This window comes from Lathyrus oleraceus, chromosome 7 (assembly GCF_024323335.1).
Source record: "Lathyrus oleraceus cultivar Zhongwan6 chromosome 7, CAAS_Psat_ZW6_1.0, whole genome shotgun sequence".
NCBI lineage: Eukaryota > Viridiplantae > Streptophyta > Magnoliopsida > Fabales > Fabaceae > Lathyrus > Lathyrus oleraceus.
This window is the reverse complement of record NC_066585.1, coordinates 242725273-242745388: the sequence shown is the minus strand read 5'-3', so window position 1 is coordinate 242745388 and position 20116 is coordinate 242725273. Positions and strand designations below refer to the sequence as shown.

At 31.8% G+C, this 20116-nt stretch overlaps 1 protein-coding gene across 1 annotated transcript; it reads left to right on the top strand.

Moving 5' to 3' along the window:
* The first annotated feature begins 14061 nt into the window (after positions 1 to 14061).
* On the top strand, positions 14062 to 15604 carry LOC127105894 (vascular-related unknown protein 1). The gene is made up of 2 exons (XM_051043103.1): positions 14062 to 14500; positions 15377 to 15604. The coding sequence occupies exons 1-2, from the start codon at positions 14171 to 14173 to the stop codon at positions 15413 to 15415; spliced, it is 369 nt and encodes a 122-aa protein (XP_050899060.1). The 5' UTR covers positions 14062 to 14170; the 3' UTR covers positions 15416 to 15604.
* Positions 15605 to 20116: the final 4512 nt, after the last annotated feature.

Here is a 20116-nt window from a genome sequence, read left to right as displayed (position 1 = left end):
CCAAAACATCCTTAGTACTCTAAGGGAACCTCTTTTTGAAAATATATGTTGTAGGTTGGTATTTGTGAAAAGATTTGTACAAAAGATTGGAGGGATGAGAAGAGAATGGATTATATTTACAAATTTTTTTGTTTGAATGGGTGAACCCATTGCCTACGTACCATCACAAAGGAGGATCAAAACCTCGTAGTTCGGGGTAAAAATCACAAAAAATCGGTGAATTGATTTGATCAAAAGCCTTAAGGTCTTTTGTTATCAAAGGGAGAAAACTCAACCTAAACCAACAATCCACCATGTGAGGAAGGCTTCAACATACTAGTGAGGGGTTAACCCTATAATACGTATGGAAGACTTATAATCCAATCATTAAGGATGAGGTGAGATTTACATCAACCACTATGATAACTCAAATCTATGACTAATGTTTTTGAAAAGTTTTAACAAAGGTGGTCATTGGAACCACAAAACAAATTGAAGTGAGTTATATTTATAAGTTAGATGTATTCACAAAAACGAAGTCAAAGTAGGATTTAAGATTTATTCACAATGAGTATTTATGAAAGGATTTAGAAAAGTAAAAGGCATAAGGTCTAGGTTTCTAGTTAGAAACAAAGTCAAAGTTTGCAAGAAAAGATTTTGGCTTGGTTAGAGTGAGGAGAAGAAGAGAAGGGTTAGTCCTAAAGCATACAAAGATGAGAGAGAAAAGATAAACCCTTGGAGTTCCTTTTCTTGAAATCATAGAGATGATTCAAGATGCTCCTTTCTTTTGGACTTAGCAAACACACAAGCAATCAAACAATTTGGGTTCAAGCTCCTAGGATCTCCATTTGGCTTGTCTCCCTTAACTTGGCTACTCATGACAATGGTCCTCTTACACAATTTCAAGGTGGAATCCCTATCACACAAGAGAAAACATCAAAAGTTCACAACACAATAAGGGAAATGGACAAAGAATAAGTTTAGATGAGATGTCCTTTAAAGTCAACTTTGAAATTTAGCATTCTAAAGGCATGAGGCCTAGTTTCTCTTCAACAAGTCTAGCATTCTAAAGGCATGAGGCCTAGTTGCTCTTGAACTCCTTTAAGCATGGGTATGTCCTAATTCTAAGTCCTTTCTCCTTTTTGCATTGGGTTCACACAAAACAAAGACAAAATAACCACAAGACAACAATATATTTATATACAATAATGAGCTCAAATGAGCAAAAGAAAAATGACATAAACATAAAATATGTGCTCAAGTGAGCAAAATGAAAATAAATATGAATAAATGAGCAAGAAATAAATGGCATTAAAAGTAAAGGGCAAGAAATTAAATGCTCAAATTAAAGTTAGTAATTAGTGAAGTTATGTTAGTTTGTCATAAGACAATGTAGCGATATGTTAAGCAATCGTAAGTGGACTAATGTAGTAGTCACACCTATCTGAGGTCGGTCAATAGAACTATAGGCAAATAAACACAAGTTAGAGATCATGACTAGTAAGCCAAGCTCCACAAACTTGTCATGACAAACAAAAGGGGAAAGGCCTTGTATGGACTTTAGGTTTTTTGCTTGACCAAGAAGCAACCTATCTTGGACACAAAACAACTCACTTGATCTTGGATCAAGTTGAGTTTGGTTTGGATCAAAGAAGGTTAATCCTCTCATTTGTCAAGACCAACCATAAGACATTAACTCATTGGCCAAATGATGAAAAGAATGGGATGAAGATGAAAGGGAGGGAAAGAGAATTCAAATATCAAACTCAATTGGTCAAATGTGAACAAAATCATCATCAATCAATGCCAAACAGAAAAGAAATGAAGATTACAAGTCAACAAGTCAACCATAATTTTTTGGTATTTTTGAATTAAAAATAAATGCAAAAATAAAATAATCAACATATGGTCAAACCTCAAATTTAATTCAAATCAACTTCAACAAGTCCAATTAAATTCTCATAGGTCTAACATGGTCAAATAAACTTTGACTAATTTTTTCAACAATTTTAGAAATCAGAAACTATTTAAAAACAATTAAAAACCTGGAAAATAACACAATATAATTAAAATGTCAAATAAATCTCAAATCAAATAAGAAATTGATGAGACTATTTTTCATTGAGTTATCATGATTCATAGGTGTTAGGAAAATATTTTTGATTTTTTCAAATATCAGAAAGTAATTAAAAATGAATTAAAACTATTAAAAGTCAAATAATTCACAAAAAATATTAAATGAAGTCACAGAAATAATTAAAAATCAAAATATGAAACTAGATTTTTCAAGATTTTTTTTGGAATTGGTCTCATATTTTTGTGACTTCAAATAAATTTTCTATGTATTTTTGAAAATAAAAGGAATTAACTAAAATTAAAAGAAAATAGGAATAATAGAAAAAAGCGCAGCCACTGGATCAAACTCATTAATTGATGTGGCATGGATCAAAGGCTCAGAAGCGAGTATGCATGGTAGACTCAAGTCAAGCGTGCGGCATAATGCATTAAATCAAGTAATCACAATGGAAGCTCAGGATTATAACATTGAGCCATGATCCAAGGGTTGGGCAACATACACGTGGGGATGGTGGTGGAAACCACCATCTTCTCCGGTGAGATACCAGATTCCGGCCACCACGCGCAGGGAAAAAATTTGTAATGAAAATAAAAAGTAAGGACATCAAAATGAAGCTCAGGTGATGTACATCACCATTGTATCCATGGATCATCCTCACTCTTCCTAAGTAGACATTTTCAAATTCATTTGGTCTCACCTCAAAATCATAAAAATTAAGGAAGTTAGGTCCTTGGGAAGTTACCCCAAAATTAGGGTTTCAGTCAAAATGACCTATAATGTTTTGAAATGAATGATGACCTTCCAGGTTTCGAATGGATTTTTGATGAAAATTAAAGTTGTTAATATGGTTCTTAAGAACATTGTTTCTCTTGGGGTCACCTTCATTTGACAAACACATCAAAATTTGTATCTCATTGATCCTTAGCTTAGTCAGATGACTTGATTGGTCAACTTTTCAAGGCCAAACTTCCAATCTTGATGAATGAATGATTGAGGGGCCTAAAATAGGCTAATATATGCATAAATTAATGAATTAAAGAACTTCCCTTGATTAAATTTAATCATGGGTTTAGGTTGCTTCATGAGCAAGGCACAGTTGAGGCATAGTTGAATTAGGGTTTCCTTGGGAAACAATCCTCAAGCCCTTTGGGTTATCTTGATCAAATTGGAAAATTGAGATATTTGGGAGACATATATGATGATTAAGAGCTTTGTGGACCATTGTCATGCTTTTTCTCATCTTCATCTAGCCATATCATTGAACTTAGGAGCCTCCTAGGAGCATTGAAGCACATGATCACTTAAGCTTCAAAACAAAAGAGTTAGTGACATATTTTTGTGCTTTTGGTTAGTAATCAAACAAGAGAAGCAATAATATATAATACAAACCTGCTTGGTGGTCTCAAACCACTCACACAAGTCCCAACTCTAGGGTTAAGGAGCTAAACATGCTATGATCCTTGAGGCAGTGCACTGAGCAATGATATGATGCCATAAGGGATCTTACGGTCAAAATTAGGGTCTTACAGAAAGGATTATGATTTTAGCCTGAGTTACCATCCAGGTAAAGCCAATGTTGTAGCTGATGTGTTGAGTAGGAAATCATTGCATGTGTCGATGTTGATGGCCCGAGAATCAGAATTGATCGAGCAATTCAGAGACATGTGTTTCGTGTGTGAAGATACTCATAACAATGTGAGGTAGGGCATGTTGAATTTGACCAGTGGTATCCTTTAAGAAATCAGATAAGGTTAAAAAGTAAAATTGGGATTGATTGACGGATTAGTGTTAATCAATCAAGGTAAATGAGGTGATTTCAGAATCGACAAGAATGATATGATGAAATTCAGAGACAGAGTTTATGTACCAGAACTTAAGAAGAGTATTCTTGAACAAGGTCTCAAAAGTGGTCTAAGTATTCATCCTGGTGCAACTAAGATGTACCAAGATTTAAAGAGAATTTTTTGGTGGCCAGGAATAAAGAAGGAAGTAGATAAGTTTATTTACGCTTGCTTGGCTTGTAGAAATCGAAGATTGAACATCAAAAGCAGTTGTGTCTAATGTAACTGTTGATTATTCCTGAGTGGAAATAGGATAGCATTTCCATGGACTTAGTGACCAGTTTTTTGAAGACGGTGAAGGGATGTGATTCCATTTGGGTTATTATCGGCATACTGACTAAGTCAACTTATTTTGTTCCGATTAAGATCAATTATCCTTTGCAGAAGTTGGCAGAGTTGTATATTGAGAAGGTTATTAGCTTGCATGGTATTAATTTGAGCATTATTTCTTATAGAGATTTGAGATTTACATTGGGTTTTGGTAGAGTTTGCAAGAAGTCATGGGTACTAAGTTGAAGTTTAGTTTTGCTTATCATCCGCAGACAGGAGGTTTAACATAGAGGATTATCCAACCCTTTGAAGATCAGTTGAGAGCTTGCATGCTAGAATAAAGAGGTGCTTGGGATAGCTACTTGCCATTGGTTGAGTTCACTTACAACAACAATTTCCATTATAGTATTGAAATGACACTGTTTGGGGCTTTGTATGGTAGAAGATGTATAACACCTTTGTGTTGGTATGAATCAGGCGAGTGTGCGATGATTGGACCTAAGACTATGCAGTAAACATCTAAGAAGATCAAGATGATCCAAGAGAAGATGAAAGCTTTGTAGAGTCGCCAGAAGAGTTACCATGGTAAGAGAAGAAAATCACTTGAGTTCTAGGAGGGAGATCATGTGTTTTTGAGAGTTACTCCACTATCTGGTGTTAGTCGAACTTTGAAGTCTTGAAAGCTCAAACCATTTTTCATTTGTCCTTATTAGATTATAAAGCGAGTGGGAGGAGTAGCCTACAGAGTTGCATTACCGTAATTTCTTTCAAATCTTCAAGATGTATTTCGTGTGTCTCAGTTCAGGAAGTATATTCTAGATATGACTCATAAATAAAATATTGAAGCGAGTGGTAGAGGAAATAGGAGAGCTAGAATAAATAAAATAATTAAAATAATTAGAATAGATAAATTTTTTTTGATTAATTAATTAAAATAAATTAGAAAAGGAGGATTTGGGGTGGAAAGTAGGAAATTTAAGAATATGAGGGAAGTGGTGAAAATTATAGCATTAGTTTGACCTTAGTGCAATTTTTAAGAGATTAAAAATTAGGTTAGAGATAAATAGTGGTCAATAGAGTTTTTGGAGGAAAAAGAGCACGTGAAAAAATAATTTTGGATAAAAGAGGCAAGGGCAAGGCTAGGGCTTGAAGAGGGAAGAACAACCTGATCAATTCTGAATTTTAGCAAGAAATCTAAGGTAAGGGGGAGAAAGGGTTTTGATATAGGACTATTGTATGAAGGGGTATAGAAGAGAGATCCTTACTTTCTTGAGGGATGGTGTGAATTGTTCATGAGTTATTGTTGTTTTATGTGATTATGAAAATTGTTAAATTAAGGTGTATTTATCTGATTTTCGTGGTTGAATTTATAACTTTATAATTTTGGGTATGTGCTTATTATATTATGCCATGGTTGAAGTTATTGAAGGTTTGAACATAAACATGATTTTGATGAATTGAATGAATAATAATTAGTGAAATATGATTTGGCATGTTATAATTGTATTATTTGATATGGTATAATTTCACGGGCATATTGGAATGATTGGGGTTGGAAATTTGGAGTTCTATGGGACTTTACTGGAAAAACATGTATTTCTTCCTTCTGGTGCAGGGTGACGGGCGTCACCCAGATGACGGGTTACCCGTCATTCACTTTGAGACTCTGAAGGGCATCAGGGCTCTAACGGGTGATCGTCATGGTCTCCAGGCTTGTCTTTCAAGGTGGTTGGTCATTATCACGATGGTTTGGGAATTTTGGGAATGTGACTGGTTACCCGTCATGCTGTCATAAGGGTCGTTCATGTCCCTATTATATGATATGGATTGTCGATTCAAATTTTCGAGGTGTTTCTATTGTTTAGGTGATGAATGGTTATTGTTTGTCTATGTTGATGTTCTTAATTAATTAACTGATTATAATTTAATTAATTATGGTAGAATTATTGTTGTTAACTGATAATTGTCTTGCTTACCGGTTGTCGTTATATGTAGTGATGGTATGAGATGCATACAGTGTTGTTGTGTGAGAATATGATTAATATTATTGTGAAATGCATAGTTATATGGTGTTTAATTATGTATTATTAGTGTGCGTTGTTGATATTATTGGTGGATAGTAATTCAAAAGGGGGGATTACTATTGTCACTACTATAAATAATATATTTCATGACGAAACTTTCATCTCACCCAACAAAAAACCGAGGTGTAAACCATAGACGCGTCACATTTTAATGTTTTTTTTTTAAATACCATATATTCCCTCGTTTGAGCTGGAAACCGATGGGTAAAGTATTTAGACGACATGCTTTTGAATCCCAACAACTACATTTTAGCACCTTTTAATTTTTTTTATTTAAAAATTATGATATATTTCCTCCGTTTTCTTGAAAACTGAGGAATAAAGTATATAGAGGACACGTCTTCGAATCCCAACAACTACATTTTATCACCTTTTAATTTTAAAAAGAATAATTTATGAACTATTACCTTGGTTTTGCTGAAAATCGAGGGGTAAAGTAACGCATTTTATTTATTTATTTATTTATGACCAATTTGATGAAAAAATCAAGTAACAAAACTTTACCATCAATTTATAAAGTAACAATGGTCAAGACATTGCCAAATCGTCAATCCACATGAAATATTAGTGATCCGCGTGAAACTCTCACTAGCCAATTAAAACGTGAATGCTACAATTATCCATCTTGGATGCAAATTGCTAAAATTTAAACTTAACATATTGAAAATGACGATAATGAAAGAAACACCATGGAAATATTTCAAGGTTGATTTATTAATATAATCTTTTCTCAAGTAATTCCTTCTTAAAAATGTTTAATGTTAGTTATGAAAGCATGAAAGTAACTTATTAATGTTAGTTGTAGTTGTATCAAGTAAAATGTTTAATGTTGTTGTTATTTAAATTTAGTATTTAATGATTCTATTGATTTTGTTTATTTGTTGTTGTTGAGATTTAATGTTTAAAGATTACATGAATTTTGTTGTTGTTGTTGTTGTTGTTGTTGTTATTGTTGTTGTTGTTTTAGTTGTTGAGATTTAATGTTTAAGGATTCTATTGTTTTTTTATTGGTGTTGTTGTTGATGATGAGGAGGAAAATTTAAAATTTGTCCAAAAATTTGATGCTTTGCTGATTAAAACGAAAAAAAACAAGTTAAAACTAGAATTTTATAAATAGGACTTTACCCCTCTCCCCTCGGTTATTGTTAAAAATCAAAGTAAAAAGTAGCACAGTTTTGAAAATCCAAAAAATACAGTTGTTGGGGATCGAACCCATGACCAGTGCCGCTTTTCCCCTTGGTTATTCAAAAACCAAGGGGTAAAGTGGCATGTTTTTATGTCGCCCTTCGTTACCTCGCATGTGTAACTGATGTTATATCCCATTCACGTCCTAGATGAATGGGGTTACTTGTAGTAGTGTGTGAGTTAATGCATTTTTGTTTATGATCAGAAGGGGGGCAAAATCATTATTATTTTTGTTGCATTGATTTGTATGGACATGCATCATTGTGTTTTGTCGTTGAAAAAGACATGTTCGCTGGTTTAGAAGGGGGGACTAGTGGCTTGTCCTAAACTCGGAAGGAGGGGCTCATGGGTTCAGAAGGTGGGAACCGGTTCTAAAGAAAACCAAATGTTGAATTGGCACCACATGCATAAGTGTCACGATGTATCGTGAGTCATATTTCATATACATTTTGCATATTGTTGTAAATGAGTGTGAGATTATGGTGTTGGTAATTTCTTATTGGATGTATGATATGTTGTGTATTTATCTACCTTCACATGCTTTACGCTGTTCATATTAAAGTTGTTTTCACCCCTTTGTTGAATGTTGTCCACCATGGACATCCTGCAGATACCCAGGAGTGAAGTTGTTGATGTGTGTGGAAGGTAGCTTATTGGAGTTACTCTTCATTTTATTTATTGCTTTTATCGCACATTAGTGGTTTAGTGCTCTGATCGTGTAACATTGGGGAATGACGTTCGTTATGTTTATGAGTTAATGTTGACTTTGGTGTTTTAAAAGTTTATTACTCTATTTATGAAGTTAATTTGAAAGATTTTAGTATGTTGATTCTGTTGCGTAAATTTCAAATGTTTGATGAGTTTTGATGGGTTGTCGATGATGACACTTTAAATTACCGTGTAAACCTTTTTATATAGGTTTAAGGTGTTAAAGGAGCGGCCGACCCCAAAAATGGGATAGCGAGATAGTGAGATAACTTTTTGGACTAATTATATGAATAATCTTTCTATATATTTAATATTCATTAAGTAAATTTTTGGACTAATTATATGAATAATCTACATATATTAATCCAAAAACCAATATATTAAAAGAAAGGAAAAAACAATGATATGAAAGAAAAAACAACCTGAAAACGAATAGAAAAAGAATTAATAGAGAAGAACATGATAGAGAACAAAATAGAAAAGCGAAAAATAGAAGTAGAGAAGAATAAGAATAGAGAGAAGCTTGAAGCAGTTCAGGTGGAAGAGGAGTTAGGGCAAGAGAAGCAACGAGTGAAAAATGTGAAAAGCAACGAACAGAAGAAACACGATTGAGAAAGGTGAAAACTCGAATGAGATAGGAGAAAACACAAACTACTATAATAAATTTTTTCCAACTTAAATTTTTTTAAGGGTAAAAAGGTATTTCTGCACTAAAAAAAATCCCTAAAAGTAGAAAGTTGCTTCGGGCTTAACAACCCTGTATCCTAGCTTTCCCAACCGCTATCCAAAATAGGGATGCCCACTGCTTCCCTGTAGAGGGGGGTTTCCGTACCGGGAGAGAATCCCAAGATAGTTCTTGGAGCAGCCACTATTAATAACTGTGATGGAATCTCATATCAAAAGCCAGGAGGTGACAAGCCCAAAGAAGTGTAAAACATTGTTGTGGAAATGAGCTTTCGGTCTAAGGAACACTTTATTTGCAAGCCCCAAACCGATTTTCCTTCAAGTTCCAAATTCATTTCTAATAGATATTAAATGGCATCCAAGTTAATTCCTTTTTCTATTCTCGGACCACCTAAATACGCAACTCAAAATACGGCGAAGCATTCAATCCCTTTGAAACAAGGCGATTTTGAATTAGAGGGATTTTCATATGGAGAAGTTCTTTGTTGCATTCAACCTCCAATTCCAATGTTCTTTAAGGCAATAAAATATCTCGGGAGAAGAGGAATCGTGAACCTTCTCATAAAATTTGGGAAAAAGTTGTTTAATTAGGGGTAAATGGAGTTCAAGCAGATGAAATCCGTCTTGAGTTAATTAAAATTATAGAGAAGAGTTGGAAACCAGGTGAATCTAAAAAGGAACCTCACAAAATCAGTTTGTAATGAATATACTCTCTTTTAATATCTATGGGAGTGGTAGCACGATCAAAAGGAGAAGTTTGAGTCATTCAATTACAAAAGATATGTTCGACATAGTCTTATTTCAAGAGACAAAATTCCAAACTATTGAATAAAATGTGGTTTATTCGTTGTGGGGAGGAGGAAAGGTGGAACAAACAACTAAAGTGTCTCAAGGAAGATATGGATGACTTCTCATCATGTGGAAACTAGGACCTTAAGGAAAAATGGCCTAATGGGGAGTGGTGTGTGGTGGGAGATTTCAATGCAATAAAAAAGGAGAGTGAGAGAAAGGGGTTGAACCACGCAGTTAATTCAATAGAAATGGTTGAATTCAATTATTTTATTTTAGACATGGATCCTGTTGATGTTTCTATTTGTGGAGGCAAGTTCACATGGCATAAATCCAATGGTAAATCGATGAGCAGGTTAGATAAATACTTAATTTCAGAAGAGTTATTAGAAACTTGGAAGATTTTCTATGAATTCATTGGAAGTAGAGATGTTTTCGGTTATAATCCTATTTAGATTAAAGGGAACGATTCAAATTAGGGTCCAGAGCCTTTCGATTTTTTAATTTTCGGATGCATCATGAAGATTTCTTTCCTTTTGTATCAAATAGCTGGAATTCAATGGACATTCAAGGTTAAACATGTTATATCTTGAAAGAAAAGTTAAAACTTATGAAGTTTGAAGCTTAGACAATGAAAAATAATGAAGTTTTTGGGATTCTAGACCTAGGAGTGGAAGAGGACGTGAAGAATGGCAATGATATTGATTTTGAGTCAGTATAAAATTCATCGGGTGTTAGTGATCTCTTATTAGAAAATATCATGAAAGCACCATCAGAATTATGGCGATCAATGACTTTTATCGAAAGTATTTTGCAGCAAAAGTCGAGATATTTGTGGATTAAGGAGGGGGATTCAAGTTATCACTTATTTCATAAGTTAATGAAACAAATATTAAGGAGAAAAAAAATATAAGGGATTAATTTGGAATCTGGGATGATTAAGAAAGTATATGAGATTAAACAGGAGATCAAACTTCTTTTTGAATATTTTTCCAAAGATCCTCTAGAAAATATACCACTTTAGGAAGGAATTAACTTTAGTGAATTATCAAATGAGGAGAGATGTTGTACGGAAGCTCCTTTTAGAGAAGAAGAGGTAAAAGAGGTTATGTGAAGTAGTGCTAGAGACAAAAGTGTCGGCCTCGAAGGATTTAACATTTATATCTTTAAGAGGAGTTGGGACATCTTAAAGGATGATATCATCAATTTCGTGAGCGGATTTCATTCGAACACAAGACTTCCAAGAGCTGTAACTTCTTCGTTCTTAGCTTTTATTCCAAAATCAGATTCTCCTATAAGTTCAAAAGATTATCGATCAATGTTTGATCACTAGTCTTTATAAGATTCAAGCAAAAATTCTTGCTCAAAGGATGAAAAAGGTAATGCAAAGCTTGGTACCCAAGAGCCAATCAACATTTTTAGCTAAGAGGCACATCCAAGATGGAGTTTTGCTAATTAATAAGGTTCTAGATTTTTCCATTAGAAACAAGAAAACATGTTTGATGGTGAAGGTAGATTTCCATAAAGCTTACGATTGTGTCTCATGGGATTACTTAAGGTACATTTTGAAGATAATGTGTATCAGAACAAATAGATTCAGTGGATGGAGGCCTTAATCTTTAAAAGTTTCATGTTCATTCTGGTTAACGAAAATCCTACAATGGTGTTTCCGATCAACAATGGTTTGAGACAAGGGGATCATCTTTTTCCTTTATTGTTTCTTTTAGTAGCAAAAGGTGTAGCAGGGCTAGTCCGTAGTGCTCACAATCTAGGGGAACTCAAAGGATTTGAATTCAATGAAGACATTCATTTTAATTTTTTCCATTCGCGGAAGATACAATTGTGTTGTGTGATAGATCTTGGAATAACTTATGGAGCCTAAAAGCTACCTTGAGAGGTTTCAAATTGACGTTGGGTCTCTGCGTGAATTTATCTAAAAGCAAGATTTATGGATTAAACGTGAAAGCATACGTCATGACAACAACATCGTCCTTTCTATCATGTGACATAAGCAACATTCCGTTTAACTTATTAGGAGTGAGTGTGGGGGTTAATCCAAGAAAGCAGAAAGCTTGGGAATCGATTGAAAAAAAGTTGTGGAGAAGGTTAGCATCATGGAAAAGCAGAGAAATGTCTATGGGGGGAGAATAGTTATGCTCAATGTTGTAAGGACAAACATCTTTATCTATCAATTTTCTTTCTACAAAGCTCCAAAATTAATTGTGAAGGAAATAATTAGGATTCAACGCGAGGTTTTGTGGGGTGGAACTACGGATCAGAAGAAGATTAATTGGGTTAGTTAGAAAAGCATTTGCAGAAGTAAAAAAAAGGAAGTCTTGGCATCGAACACTATGAAATCTTCAATTTAGCTCTTCTAAGCAAATGGCTTTGGAGGGCTATATCAGAACCAAAACCGATTTTGGTGGATGCGTTAACATGTAGGTATGAAGATGTAAAGTTAAAGTTGCTCAATATTTTGGGAAAATAGTGGAGATGGGTTCTTTGAGATATGGAGAGTGGGGGTGGAATCTAATTGTCGACCAAGCAAGGCTGAATGAAGAAAAAACAACCCATATGTCAATTCGATCACAAATTTTGATGGAGGCCTGTCTCACTGCTGACATGAAAGATCGATTAGTTTGGTGGAAACATAGGCATGGCTTCACGGGTAAAAGAAGTTATGTAGTGCTTTGCGATCAAATTGATCACCGGGAAGATTCCATTCACTTGCCTGAGTCGACTTTAAGCACACTAGATCTGGTGTCGCGAACCAAGATTCCTAGTAATGTTCATATTTTTTTGTTGGAGTTTGATTTTAAATCTCTTACCAACCAGAGATCAATTGGCTAGAAGAGGAATCCTAACTAGGAGCCATGATACTGTTTGCCCGTTCTGCTTCGATGTTTTGAAGACGACTTTCATGTGTTTGTGGGATGTTCAGTTAGTAATACAATTTGGTGTAGGTTTTGTTTCTGGTTAAACATTTATGAAGTCACGGGTTACACAATAGTTGAGGATCACTTTGTTACCTTTTCGAGCAGAATTATAGGAAAGTTTAGTGATGAATTTTTCATTTTTTTATGGCAGCAACTTGTTGGTTATTATGAAAATGCACGAATGACATTCTTTTTCAAGATGGCTTGTTGACCAAGTAAAATATTTTAGGGAGAATCAAAAACTTAACTTGGACTTAATACGAAGTTAAGTTTAGAAGTCTTACGGTTCAGACGAGGGAGGATTGGAAGACATATCAAGCTAGATGTTTATCTTAGAAATCTTTGTAATTATTATTTTAAGTTTTTGCTTTGCGAATAATCCATGTATTAAGGGTTTAGTATCCCTTGTACTCCTCATAATATAAATTTTGCTTAAAAAAATTACTCCCTCCTCCTCATAATATAAATTTTGCTTAAAAAAATTACTCCCTTCGTCTCATAAAAAACGTCTCATTTGCATTTTTTCTCTGTCTCAAAATAATTGTCCTTTTACAATATCAATACAATATTTATTATTATTTTTCCATCATCATATCCTTATTTATTAACTTTCACTTCATCTAACCATTCTTTTAACTATAATTAATAAGGATATTCTAGTAAATGATATTAGTTTTATCATCAAAACTAATACATCAAATCATTTCCTTAAGAATCGTGAATTGTTCAAATAAAATATTTGTTTATGAGACGGAGAGAGTAATAGAGAAAAATAATTCTCTTAGAAACACAACTTATTTTATTTTAGTAACACAAAAATACATATTAAAGTCTAAAACTATTGCAAATGTAATGATTACACAAATTTGTTTCTTAACCAATGTCTTAAAAGACAACTTTTCACCATTCTCCAAAAAAATAATTGCTTTTGCTAAAATCCCTCTTGACGGCATACACAAAGGTCAAACTCTCCCTCTTTTCTCACCCAACTTTAACTTCCATCATGTCGACCCACCCCCAAGATTCCTAAATCGTCATACATATATTTCATCATCTTTTTCTTCTTGCATCATCTTACTATAAACTAACATACATGTATTTCAGTATAAGAAAACAAATATATATCATTGTGGTATTATTTAACTATCATTAACTAATTTGAATGATATGATTTAATTCTTCAATTACATTAATCTTTTATTTACTAAAGTATTCTTAATTTTTTTTAATTATCAATAGCCATAGATATTATGATAGAAAGATAAATTATATTTTTCTTTTGAAAAATATATATAACACACACATATATATATATATATATATATATATATATATATATATATATATATATATATATATATATATATATATATATATATATATATATATATATATATATATATATATATATAAGAGTATATTATAATAATGAAAAAGAGTCCCACATGCACCAAAGAATTTTGTTGAGCTATATATGCCTTTGTTTGGGATAGTTTGCATCTTTAGAGCTGGCCACCAAACTCCACTAATCACATAATTGTAGTTCATTCATATTCTCTTCCCTTCTTTCTTTTTTCTTTCTCATAAACAAAAATAAATATTAAACCTTCAAAGCCAATGAGTTCCTTAAGCAAAGCTCCAACTAATAATTCAACTGAAGAAAGTGGCTGGACTACATATTTTGACGATTTCTTCAACAACAATGATGATGATAATCTTAACAACATCGACCACAAGTGTTCTAACTCTTTGTCTTTATCTACCTCTTCTTCTCTTCTCTCAGATGCAACTTCTTTGATTGACAAAAATGTATTATCTAACAAAAATGTTGAGAAGGAGCTTTCTTTGAATAAAATTGGTGAAATGGGTTCAAGTTTCAAAAAGAGAAAGAATATTGTTGATCAAGCTTTGGAAGATACCGCAACTTCTCCTCTCAATACTCCCAAGGTTTTTTTCCCCTATTCTCTTCATGATTTTCATTTTCCCCAACTACAAAATTATTTCATTTTTTTTTTGCCAAAAAAACGTTAATTAATACTTTAATAGAAAAATGAAATTATAAGGAGAATTTCATCAACAAATAATATACTCATAAAAAAGTATATGTATACATAAACATAAAAATACATTGAACAAGCTTCACATTGACCATTCATAACATAAGTTGGCTAACTACAATATTAGAACTAGTTTAAAACTTTAAAGAAAAAATTTCATTTAATTTATATTTAAAAAAATATATTTTGACATTTAATAATTTAAATATTAATTTTTAGATATTTTTAAGAAAATAAAAACCATTCTATGTTTGTTTACCATTTACAAGAATATTAGTTTTAAAATTAAAATAATCTATCTGAAATGATTTGTAAGAGAAACTAAAAAACTTCTCATGTAAATAACGTTTTTTTATGTTAATATAAATAACTTATAGATTATCATTTTTCTATATAAAAAATGGTAACAAACAAATTAAAAAACTCCTGAAAGTGATTATTAAAAAAATTAATAGGGTAGCTTCCAACAAATTTGTCAACATGGCTCTATAATTCATCCATGGTAACTCACACATATATAAATTCACAAAAATACCTATATAAGTATATTATAATATAAGGTTTCCAAGTGCATAAGAATTACATAAAAGCTATACTTTAAATAAATTATTCATTTATTTTCCTTTTTTCTTATAATAAACTTTTGTCCTTCCCAGTGATATATACATATATAGTAGTTTCACATGCAAGTTCGGTTGTTATGTGATTTATTTATGAATTTTTTTAGTAACAAGTGAATATTGTTATTCTGTAATTTTATGTGTAGGAGAAGAGAAAGGCAATAGTTGAGGACAAAAAGAATTGAGTTAAAATGAGAAGGATAGTGACTGCATAGAAGTAAAGAAGAGAGGTCTTAATTTGTATAGTTCATTTGTGAATATATGGTAGCAAATCATCTAACTAGGTTGAGTAGCTTTTTTGTTAAACGTATATATACAATTTCCAAAAGGATCCAATTCTAGACATTTTAGTCCCATGAGTATCTGTAGCCCCATGTCATGTCAAGGACCATTTATCCTCAAAAACTTAAATAAGTTTATATTCATTTTTTATATAAATGTTTAAATTGTTGGATTCAAATGTCGGTGATTAAACACTAGTACATTGATTATGAAAGTCTAATCATGTCCAACTTAACACACTGAATCTTGTGAGCATCATCAATATCATCCCCTACAAATAATTTAAATAGAGGTTCAATTTTAAAAATGGTACCTGGATGAGACTTGAAAAATAAAAGAAAATAAACCAAAAGAGTGGACATGACAAAATTAAGAATAATAGGTCGCCTCACATAGACAAATTATGATTTCTCCACTCATAAAGTCTTTTTCAAATTCTATCAATTACCATATTCTTGAAAGAGAGTCTTCTTGGATTACCTCCAATTTACAGTCCCAAATATTTGAAAGGGGTCTTCAATCTATAAATATTTAACATTTAAATCTTAGATATATATAGAACTCATCCTTAAACATTCATCTATCCATTGTCTTTATTTTTGTTTAGGAAATTTCGGACATTGAATCCTTGTTTTCAAGTGTTTTCATTCTATTGAATTGTATGTCATCTGAAATTGTATGCCTTCTGAAAATTAACTTTGAAAACAAGTTTTAAAATTGCACCCGTAGAAATTGGTCCATTAGTGAAGATTTGATATTTAAAATTGTGTGTCTCTCGAGATTTCAACTTTGAATCTGGCTAGATATTAACAATGTATATATTGATTTAAAGTTTGATTATCGGCTCTATGACATTCTCAACTTCTTCCATTCTCTAGTTGCCAGCTTCTATGTTCAAAATAGAATTATTTCTTCCCCTACTTAATATTAATATTAGAAGACTAACTTAGACAGCTAGTTACCTGATTTCTCAATATACATTGATGTATATTAATATAAGCGGATCATCATATATATATATATATATATATATATATATATATATATATATATATATATAATTGAAATGCCCTGACAGTATAAAGATATTTTATACAGTCAGTTAATTACATATAAAATAATCACATATAAAGTAACATAAATGGATGATTGTGATGTATTGACATTGAATTTTTTTTTACACTGACAGTGTATAACAGTTAATCTTTCTATATATATATATATATATATATATATATATATATATATATATATATATATATATATATATATATATATATATATATATATATATATATATATATATATAATTTTTTTTTATAATCAAGAGAATTCATATTAAAAGGGAATATTAGGGGCATTCAATCCAATATAAAATGAAAGAGAGAAGACAGGAAAGAAAGAAAAAACATATTATCTTGGACTAAAATTAAAACAGGCTAAGGGATTACCCAACCAATCAAAAGTAGAATCAATAGGTCTATTAGAACGAGCAAAAAGTTTTTGTCTTGATTCAGATTCCGATTAAGGTTTGTTAAATCTCAAGAGAGATTAAATGAACAATGAGAAATATATTATATCACTTTAAGAGCTATATTTCAAAAGGGAAGTAAAATTGGTTCAAGAGAAATTTTCATCTTCTCCATCAAATAAATGGACCTGGATTCTCTACAACAGTGCTTTCAATAACGTGAGTATTACTCTCCATCTTTTCTTTTTTTCTCTCAATATTTCTCTCCTCTCACATTTCATATCATCTAATTAATGAACGGAGCGAGAGAGTAACGAAAACATATGAATTGAAGTTTTTTTTGTTTGTTTCCAATTGTCTTATCCACTAGTGCAGTGCATATACTATAGCTTGACAGAAATAGCACAACTGATCATGTGTGTATATATATAGGACAAACTCTGCTGGAAAGCACAGAAGAGGCATATATACAATAAATAGAAAGGTGGGTGTGAGGAGTAGGCTGAATATACTATACTATATATTAAGCTTAGACTATCATTTGACTCTGACTAGAGAATTCAGATGAACAATCAGCATATTCTGATTGCATACAACATATCGATTAAAGCTGCAAAAGGATTTTTTCTCACTTCAATGCTAAATTTAATGCATATCATATCTTCTTCTTTGTTGGAAAGACCAGTTTAGTTGTGTGGCATGCTAATTTTGTATCCCATTAACCTAATTTCCCTCCAAAAATATATAAAAATAGCAAACTATTCTACTTTTGTTTTTGTTTTATCTCCTATAACATGGCCCCAAATTAGATTGGTAGTACTTTATATAATTTAAATATAAAATAGATTACATAATAATTTTTATTAATTTAGTAACTTCATAATATTTTATTTTACTTTTATAACTAAAAAATTAAATATATTATGAAATTGTTTTCTTAATTAGTAATACTTTATATACTTGAATAAAAAAATTAAATTAAATAAATATTACAAATAAATTAAAGGTTTAAATCCATGTTCGGTCTCCTTAATTTGTTCGTTTTAAATAATTGGCTCCCTTATTAAAAAATTAGTTATGATGGTCCTTTAATTTTAACCGTCTTTGGATTTTTGTGGTCCCCTATCCAATTTTGCTTACATATCTTCTTCATTTATGATATGGGACTTTGACTATCTGTCATGTCAACAAGTCTGGCTTTTAAAAAAAAAATTAAACCATTATTTTATTTAAAAATACATTGAATAATTGTTTTTATTATATTCAACAATTTATATAAGGTTATTAACTTTTGGGGGAAAAAACCTTTCTCCATCAATTTATTTCAACGAGATGTTCAGGAATTGCGACGATATTGAATATGAAGGGAGAGGATTATACACATATGGAGATTTCATGAAAGCTATCAAGATATTCCCCAAGTTCGATAATGAAGGAAATAGCGAAGATGTTAAAAAAAAAGATATTGTTGCTTTTTTTTGTCAAAGTTCTCACGAAACAAGTGGTGGACATATAACACCCTCAGTCTTGTATCCATTGGAATGTGGTTATTCTTTTGTGAAGGAATATAATCACATTCTGAACTACTGCGTACCCAGCAATCAATTCTCGTGTGCCACCCGCCCACGACGTTATGGTCGGAACATGGGTTCCATCTAGTTTTGATCTTGAAGAAAGGGAGGTTTACAGGATACGGGATGGTGACATACTTAGTGTCGATTGGCATTAGAATATTAACCTTGTGTGGACGAAACATGTTCCATCTAGTTTTGATTTTGATTTTGTGAAAATGAAGATGATGAAATTGTTTATGGATTAGTAAAGATAATAAACAAAATCATGTGGGATTGAGGAAAGATGAACAAAAAAGGGATTAAGGTTCTTGAGGAGAGATGAAGTTACTAGAGACGTGAATGAAGAAGGTTTTTTTTTAATTTCCAGAATTTAATAACCTTACGTAAATTGATAAATATACTAAACAATTATTAAATGTATTTTTAAATAAAATAATGGTTTAATTTTTTAAAAAAAGTCAGACTTGTTGACATGGCATCACAGTCAAAGTTCCATGTCATAATTGAAGAGGACAAGTAAGCAAAATTGGATAGGGGACCACAAAAATTCAAAGACCATCAAAATTAAGGGACCAGAATAACTGGTTTTGTAATAGTGGATAAATTATTTAAAACGTTCACACTAGAGAGACCAAAAGTGAATTTAAGCATAAATTAAAATACTTGATTATAAAGTTAGAAAATGATCTAAAGACATCATTGCCCGTGGTCGATATAGGTGACCACCGATACGACATCGACGATATACTACTTATCGCACACCCCTAAAAGGTACTTTTGTGAATGCACTATTATCTTAAATATGTTTTGAATGATGTCAAAACTAGGTCACTTAGTATTTTGTGTATATTGGATCTTGACGTCTATGTCTAGATGTACATCATCATAATAGGACATTTAAAATCAGATTAAATAGGTCATTACAAGTTTAAATTATAATTTTTCAAGAAAAATGAGTCAATGGGTCGATACAAAAAAGTTATGTATTAATACATACTGAATGAGTTTTAAAAGAAATGATTATGGCGTGAATGTATCGATACAAAGCATGAATGGATCGATACAAAATGTGAAGGAGTTGACTCATTTGTATTTGGAGTCAACTTCATCTGAAAGTTTTTTCAAACAGACATTCATGCCTTAAATGTATCGATACATTGATGGTATAGGTCGATACATCACAAGAATGAGTCGACTCCCATGTGCTTGGAGTCGACTCCTATTGAAGCTTTATTTTAAACAATATTCTTGGCTCTTGATGTATCGACTCCTTATGGCTATGTATCGACTCCTTAGCCTTATGTATTGACTCATTCGAATTTGAAGTCAATACATTCAGTTCATTTTACAAAACTTTTAATTTTCACTAAAAAAAATTTTGTTTGTTATTCTTTCTACAAACACATTTAAATATGCATTCATGCATCATTTCTCAAAACGGAAACCAAGAACAAACTTAGAATTTTCTCTTCATGTTCAATCTTTTTCTTCATACATTAAACAATTACACATAATCATTTTTGTTGATTGTTCATCTATATTAGATTGATAAGGTCCAA

Coding starts and splice junctions, on each gene's coding strand:
- LOC127105894 (XM_051043103.1), top strand. CDS start 14,171: ATGAGTTCCTTAAGCAAAGCTCCAACTAATAATTCAACTGAAGAAAGT. Junction 14,501..15,376: donor CTCCTCTCAATACTCCCAAG/GTTTTTTTCCCC, acceptor TTTTATGTGTAG/GAGAAGAGAAAGGCAATAGT.